Here is an 8,168-nt window from a genome sequence, read left to right as displayed (position 1 = left end):
GAGAGAGAGAGAGAGAGAGAGAGAGAGAGAGAGAGAGAGAGTGTAAAGAAAGCATATAGAAGGGAGGGAGGTGGAAAGAAAGCAACTTTAACTTCAAATGCGTCCTCCAAGCCCCCCCCCCCATGCCAGCTGGCTTGGCTTGGAGAAAGGATTTAAAGAGACAAATGCCTTCTCCAAGCCTGTGGGAGGGGGGCTTTGAGAAAGCGTTTAAAGTTAAAGTTGCTTTCTTTTTATGCTCCCCTCACACACCCCACTAAGGCCCAGTGTCTTATGCCATTTCTAATTATCTTTCTTGCTGTTCCTTTCATCTTGATGTGACGGCAGAACCCAGGCTGTGTTATATCACACCTCTGCAAAGGGATCTCTGTGCTACTCAGAAAGAATCTTTTGTCTACAAAACTGTGAGTCACAGATGCCGTTAATTGATTCCACTGAGGTTTTTAGAGTCATTTTTCCAGGAAGCAGGTTGACCTGTTCTTATGTTAAAGAAAATGCTGAGAATTCTTATTGCCAGTAGGAAGGCTGCAGAAAAATTGTCTCTGTTCATCTCCCACCAATATTCAGTCCTCACCATTGTCATCATCACCAAAAGGTGTCCTGTTGATCAGTCTTAAGATCCCTTTTGTTTTTTTGTCCGGCACTTTTCTTCTTGTTTGGGCCAATTTTGAGAACTATTAACACCAAATTCCAGCATAAATTGTAGTAGAAACTGGATCCAATGCAAAATGGCAAAAGTTTCCTGATCAGTAATACACTATATGTGGACACATGTCTTTTGAACCTATGAAGTCTAAATGGATTTTTTCCCCATAGGGCCTGGCAGGCCCCCCCCCCCAGCTTTCCACCTGCTGGGGAATATTCAACATGAACAACCAGGGAGATTGAGTCACCCACTGGTTCAGATAATGGCTGGCTCACAAATTGCAGCCAATCACAGCTTATCATAAGAACATACGAGAAGCCATGTTTGATCAAGCCCATCCAGTCCAACGCTCTTTGTCACACAGTGGCCAAAACCCAGGTGCCATCAGGAGGTCCACCAGCGGGGCCAGAACTCCAGAAGCCCTCCCATTGTTGCCCCCCCCCCGGCACCAAGAATACAGAGCATCACTGCCCCAGACATAGTGTTCCATTTATACCTTGTGGCTAATAGCCACTGATGGACCTCTGCTCCATATGTTTATCCAATCCCCTCTTGAAGCTGTCTATGCTTGTGGCCACCACCACTTCCTGTGGCAGTGAATTCCACATGTTAATTACTCTTTGGGTGAAGAAGTACTTCCTGTTCTGAGCTTACTGCTCATTAATTTCATGGAGTGCCCACGAGTTCTCGTATTGAGAGAATGGGAGAAAAGTACTTCTTTCTCTGCCTTCTCTATCCCATGCATAGTTTGATGCTTGACACATAGTTCACCTGTGTCCGAACATGCTCATAGCAGAGTGGTGGTGGAGGAAAGATGGCTGTACATCTGTATATCACCTGGTGTTTTTCTGTTTCTGTTTTCTACTCTGCACTGGTGCTACCTCCCTGTCTACTGTTCATGTAAATTAAACTCCCAAAAATTAACTTCACAGTTTTGTGATTTATTAGTGTGGTGTTTCCCTGAGTCCTTTATGGCAGTCTCTCAGTGTTCATTAATGATTTGTGAGCTGTCTGAATTTGGTACATGTGTGTTCTTGCACTGCTTCATAGGAATTGTAGTTTTCCTCCCTACTTGCATCCGCTGAAATCTTATTTTACTGTTTGATTAATGAAAGATGTGTCTCTGTGCTTGTTTTCTTGCAGCATTCCTGGCATGTTGTGCCTGTTATGACCCAGTACTAGTTAATAGGAAAGGAAAGTGAGCAGCCCTGATCTTGCAGTCAGTTCTGTGCATGTGCCAACATGATAATATGCCACTGACTATGCAGGTGCAAAAGCAGCATCATGTTCAGAGGACTGCTCCCTTCAGTCACTTTGGCTAGAACGATTCAGGTGGGTAGCCGTGTTGGTTGGAAGCAGTAGAACAAAGTTTGGTTCCAGTCGCACCTTTAAGACCAACATAGTTTTATTCAGAGTGTAAGAGTGTAAGCTTTTGTGTGCAAAGCACGCTGTGAGTGATTTTGAGCTCAGCAAATATGTAGGCTGCTTTAATGACTGGACCATGACCCGGCTGGATACTTATCTTCTCCAGAAGATTTCGTTTCTGGACCAGACAGGTACAGAAGTTGCCTCAAGCAGCCACACAAGTTACCAATGTTGCTTTTTACCAAGATGGGGCCTGACCAGGACCCCGCAGCACAGAAGGGCACTGTGCTGGAGCAAGATGTTGGTATCAAAATTTGAGCAAAAGTGTTGAGGTGATCTGTTGAGGGGAATCGTTGTAAATGAGGAGCTGTATTATTTCATGTTTGAGTGCCGATTGTGTTTGAGTTTCAGGTCTTAATATTCCTGCAGTTAGGTGGAGGGGGCATCTTATTTCTGACCCTGTTTATATCTGACCGGGGTTTAAACGTAAGCCTTTGGTTCACTGTAAGGGTGAGCCTTTTGGCAGGAGTAACCACATGATTTAGCAAAAGACTACTGGGGGAAGGATGCTAGGGGTAGGAATGGCTGTGTGTGGTGTGTGTGTAACTGTAATCTAGTTTAATGTGGGAAGCAAGGGCAACTGTGTGTGGATCAATCATAGCAGAACATATTTCAACTTTACTTGAATTACCATTCTAGCACTATTATGAATTTTGTTGTTGTTGTTCAGTCGCACAGTCGAGTCCGACTCTTCGCGACCCCATGGACCAGATCCCGCCAGGCCCTCCTGTCTTCCACTGTCCTCTGAAGTTTGCTCAACTTCATGTTCGTTGCCTCTATGACACTGTCCAACCATCTCATCCTTTGCCGTCCCCATCTTCTTTGACCTTCAATCTTTCCCAGCATCAGGGTCTTCTCCAGTGAGTGCTCCCTTCTCATTTGGTGGCCAAAGTATTTGAGCTTCAGTTTCCTTATCTGGCCTTCCAGGGAACAGTCAGGGTTGATTTCTTTTAGGATTGACTGATTTGATCTTCTTGCAGTCCAGGGGACTCTCAAGAAGTCTTCTCCAGCACCATAGTTCAAAAGAATCTATTCTTCGGCGCTCGGCCTTCCTTATAGTCCAACTCTCGCAGCCATACATGACTACTGGGAATACCATTGCTTTGACCATGCAGACTTTTGTTGGCAGGGTGATGTCTCTACTTTTTATCATGCTGTTTAGGTTCGCCATCGCTTTCCTCCCAAGTAGCAGGCGTCTTTTAATTTCATGGCTGCAGTCACAGTCTGCGGTGATCTGGGATCCCAGGAACGTGAAGTCTGTCACTACTTCCACGACTTCCCCTTCTATTTGCCAAGGAGAGATGGGATCGGATGCCATGATCTTAGTTTTTTTGATGTTGAGCTTCAAGCCCATTTTTGCGCTCTCCTCTTTTATCCTGAGCAGGAGGCTCTTTAAGTCCTCTTCACTTTCTGTCATTAGAGTTTAGTCCCAGTGAAAAACTAGTTGTATTCCTAGATGACGTTATTAACACTAATGTGACAAGTAAAGAACCCAAGGTCTGAGTCCATTTACATACCCCTTTACTGAGATATGATAATTCCTATTTTGTCTTTGTTCATTTGCATTTGCTGCTGAGGAACCTGAAGTACTTACTTTACCTCTCTTTTGTTTGTGTGAACATGTCCTTGGCTAACTGTTTGGGATGCGCCACAGTGACCTCTAGTGGTCACAGACAGACCCACTGGCAATTTAGAGTTGTTTGGAATGCAGTCAGCCCTTGTGTGATCAAGTCTGGGACTTGGACGATGCTTTGGAGCAGTGGGCTGGAAGGGAACCTTTCAAAGATAGGTGATGAATGCTAGGCTGTACCTTCACCACAGGATATCCTGGCTATATTTTGTGCTGCTCTGACTAGCATCACTTACAGCGCGTTTCCAGTCAGTTACTTCTCATCCTTGAATCCACATAGCATCTATAGACCAGACTAGGTGCACTTTAGATGTGCTAGAAAGTTTTCCTTCTTAGATAACTTCTAGGCCTTAATGAATAGGGGTGGGCACAAACTGGGAAAATGTGGTTTGGTTTGTGGTTTATGGTGTGCCTGGTTCATGAACCACAAACTGTCACAGACGTTTAGGGGCTAAACGAACTGGTTCGGTTTGTGAGGTTCATGACTCTATAGAATAAAGTGCTTTCTCTATAGAACAAAGAGAGCCAGTTTGGTGTAGTGGTTAAGTGCGCAGACTCTAATCTGGGAGAACCGGGTTAGATTCCCCACTCCTCCACTTTCAGCTGCTGGATGACCTTGTGTAAGCCATAGTTCTGTCACAGCTGTGCTCTCGACAGTTCTCGAGAGAGCTCTCTCAGCCCCACCCACCTCACAGGGTGTCTGTTGTGGGGAGGGGAAGGGAAAGGAGCTTGTAAGCCGCTCTGAGACTCCTTCAGGTAGTGAAGGGCGAGGTATACATCCAATCTCTTCTTCTTTCTGGGGATATGACCATCTGCCATTTCCCCAAAAAGCACTGTCCTGGGGGCACCTTCTTTGGAGGGGCCATAACTCAGACCCTGTAAATCCAATCCTCACCAAACTTGGAGGGCAGGTAGAGGAGAGTCAGTCGGAGATCCCCTGTGAATTTGGTGTCTCTATAGCTTGCACAGGATACGTTCGATACACTCCTGAACCTTCTTTTTAAAATTTAATAATTTTTATTGAAAATTGTCAAAAACATAACAATCATAACATCAGTATTAGAGCTACAACAATAATACAATATTATACCAACATCACCCTAATACAACAGTCTTTAAACAACCTTTAAACGATAATCATACAAAACAAACGCAACTATTGCCAGGCAATTATAGGAGAAAGCAGCCTAAATAACACAACTTCAGAACTAAAAATGAAATGAGAATATAGAAGAATGTGGTTATAGTACTTCTGTTCCGTATAACTTCAGACTCCTGAACCTTCTGAACCTGAGTCTGTCAAAATGACTACGTGTCATTTTGACAGGTGCAGGTTTAGGATATTCAGGAGTGTATAGAACAGACCCTGTGCAACCTAGAGACATCAAAGTCACAGGGGACATCTCTCGGATACTCCTCTACAGGCCCTCCAAGTTATGTTGCTTTGAAATTTGGTAAACATTTTGATTGAGTGGTCTGAATGGAAATGTATCCATTCACAAAGTGCCATGAACAGCTGGAAAGTTTGTGAAAAGTTCGTGCTGGTTGACCTGCCACAGACTTCAGTTTGAGAACCATGAATCAGCCAAAATTTGTCACAAACTTTAGTTTGTGAGCTGGTTCGTGCCCATCCCTAATAACAAACTGAATCCCAATAAGTTGGAGGTGATGCTGTCTCAGATTGGAAGGGCTACTGCTTTAAATAGGATTGTACTTCCTACCATTAATGGTGTGTAGTTTTCTCTGGAAGACTCTGTCAAGAGCTTTGGGAGTCTTGTTGGACCCTGGTTTCTTACTGGTGAAACTGTCCATGACAGCAAAAACATGTTTGTAGTGGTACTTACCTTGCTCACCTTTAAAATCCTCCATGCCTTGGGATCCACATACTTGAAGGACTGCCTCTCCCTCTACTGGCAATACTCCACTTGTCTAAGGCATGTCTGGCAACAGCCTTATCTTGGCTTTTTCAGTGGCTGCCTCATCCCTCTGAAACAGCCTCTTAGAAGAGGTCAGAAGTGCACCCTGGTTTTCCTGCAAGGCTGAAATACAGAATTAATGTAGCTTGAGACTGGGCCAAGAGGGAAATGGGTAAAGTTTGCATGTGCACTGCATGGGGGAAAGGCGGGCATACAAATATGTTAAATAAATAAACCAACAACTGTCCAGCCTAGCATGGCGATTCTGGAGCATGGGGGGGGGGGGCAATCTGGTGGTGCCATGGGAAAGAAAGTAGTATAATGCCCCTTATGTTTTGGGCTCATTGTTTTATCAGGGCATTTGAAGATATAACCATCTCCAGTGCTGAACAGCAGGCTGCATTAAGAGACTGTTGTTCCAAAGTGGAGTTCTGTACCTTTGGCTAACAGAATAGCTGTGTCTATCCAGGTTTCTGGAAGCAATAGTACTGAGCATGTCACCTTCACAAGAGTCCCTGCTTTCTGTCTTTAGTCTCATTCTAATTGACTCCTTCCCCCGCCACAGTTGATATTCGTGAAATCCAAGAGATTCGTCTGGGAAGAAGCTCCCGAGATTTTGACCGATATCAGGAGGATCCGTCTTTTCGACCAGACCCGTCTCACTGCTTTGTCATCCTTTATGGCATGGAATTCAGGCTGAAAACACTCAGCCTGCAAGGTGAGATTTCTTTTCTTCCAGCCTGTTCTCATCGAGTGCATAGATTCTCAGATGACATGTTTCCATACTCAGATTCCCCTTGCAACCTTCTGAATTCATTTCCCTCTCCTATAGCAGAAAAAAGTTTGAGTCCAGTGGCTCCTTTAAGACCAACAAACTTTTATTCAAAGTGTAAGCTTTTTTGTGCAAAGCACACTTCTTCAGACAAATGGAATAAAATCTCAAGGGTTACTTACGGGGGGAAAGAGGTTGGGGGGCAGCCACTCTCAAAAAGCGTTTGGCTTTTTGGGGCAGCAAGAGGAAAAAGTGAGCAAGTGGCAGCACCAGTGTTGAGAGGATGGAAGAGAGCTCTTGGTTGGGAACATACAGCAGCTGCAGAAATGAAAGCGACTATTGGGACGTTGAGGTTTCTGAACGTTTTAGTTTGCTTGTTAACTGCCTTTCAAATGAAAATTTTCCAAGGTAGTTTGCAGCATTTACTTCAAAATGTAATAAAACTTAATATGATATGTAATATAATATGTAATAAAACTTAATAAAACAAAATGTAATAAAACTTTAAAAAAATCAATAGAACCACTTCTGAAACAACATTGCAGCAAATAAATTTCAACAGTGCCAGTGATTAATTTATTCCCCCCTTGCCGTCCCATTTAACTCAGTGCTCCGATTCAAAGGCCCTCTGGAAAATGAAGGTCCAAAGAACCATCTAGAAGTCTTTTGTTTATTTAGAGCCATCTTGGTGTAGTGGTTAAGTGCGTGGGTTCTAATCTGGGAGAACTGGGTTTGATTCCCCACTCCTCCACTTGCGGCTGCTGGATGACCTTGGACAAGCCATAGTTCTATCAGAGCTGTTCTTGAAAGAGCACTTTCTGTCAGAGCTCTCTCAGCCCCACCTATCTCACAGGGTGTCTGTTGTAGGGAGGGGAAGGGAAAGGAGTTTGTAAGCCGCTCTGAGACTCTGAGTAAAGGGCAGGGTATAAATCCAATATCCTCCTCCTCCTCCTCCTCCTATTGGATTTGTAAACTGCCCTCCCCCCGGTGGGGTTCAGGGCAGTATACAACATTTCCACACATACAACAAATATTTATAATTAAATTACAATGATAATAAATCAATTATAATAAGTTAAACAGTTAAACACATAATTTAATCTAACAGATGGCGTTGAAACCAGTATACTAGCCATACGTCTTGTAAGGGAGAGGAAAGATGACAGATGGAAGATGGAGAGTGGAAGGGCCAGGTTTGATGGTAGAAGCCATGCTTTTAGAAAAGTGGCCGAGGGAGTTCCATAGTTGGGGCAGTGGACCCAAAGACCCTTCCGTGGGTTTGTGCAAGCTAGTCTGGCTCCTGGAGGAAGGCCCCCCCCCATTCTGATCCCAGACCGGTTTTAGGGGGTTGTTCACAGTTTGCTATGGGAAGCCATTCTGTGGCCAGACCTGCCAGAGTCATTAATGATGATTACTTATCCTTACCTCTGCGGGGAGGTTCTCCTTACATCTAATACATATCAAAATGGATCAGCATGTTGTTTATCTTAAGTTAATGGAGTTTTTCTTGGGAGCCAAAACATACTTGTAGAGATAAGCAAGTGAAAAGTACTGCCTTGCCAGGAGGGAAAGTCATCAGTACTGGTGTTTGTATTTTGTTTCCTTCCCACACACCAGAGTAAAAAAAAATAATCACTCTGCTATTCCATGTCTCTCCCATAAATTAAAATTGATCAATCAACTAAAGCTTTGATCGACTGATAGATCAATAATAAACAAAACTTGCCTTTCATGAACCTTTTGGTAGGCTATTCCAGAGTCAGAGATTGACAAAATGCTTGA

General features: G+C 43.9%; 1 protein-coding gene across 1 annotated transcript in view; it reads left to right on the top strand.

Moving 5' to 3' along the window:
- Positions 1-8,168, top strand: part of PLCG1 (phospholipase C gamma 1) — a 118,359-nt gene that overhangs the window by 48,076 nt on the left and 62,115 nt on the right. The window contains exon 2 of the mRNA XM_015410362.1: positions 6,180-6,332. Coding sequence (XP_015265848.1) covers positions 6,180-6,332 — 153 coding nt within the window. The remainder of the gene's footprint in view (positions 1-6,179; positions 6,333-8,168) is intronic.

This window comes from Gekko japonicus, unplaced genomic scaffold (assembly GCF_001447785.1).
Source record: "Gekko japonicus isolate JY-2015 unplaced genomic scaffold, Gekko_japonicus_V1.1 scaffold200, whole genome shotgun sequence".
Taxonomy (NCBI): Eukaryota; Metazoa; Chordata; class Lepidosauria; order Squamata; family Gekkonidae; genus Gekko; species Gekko japonicus.
This window is presented reverse-complemented; position numbering and strand designations above follow the sequence as displayed.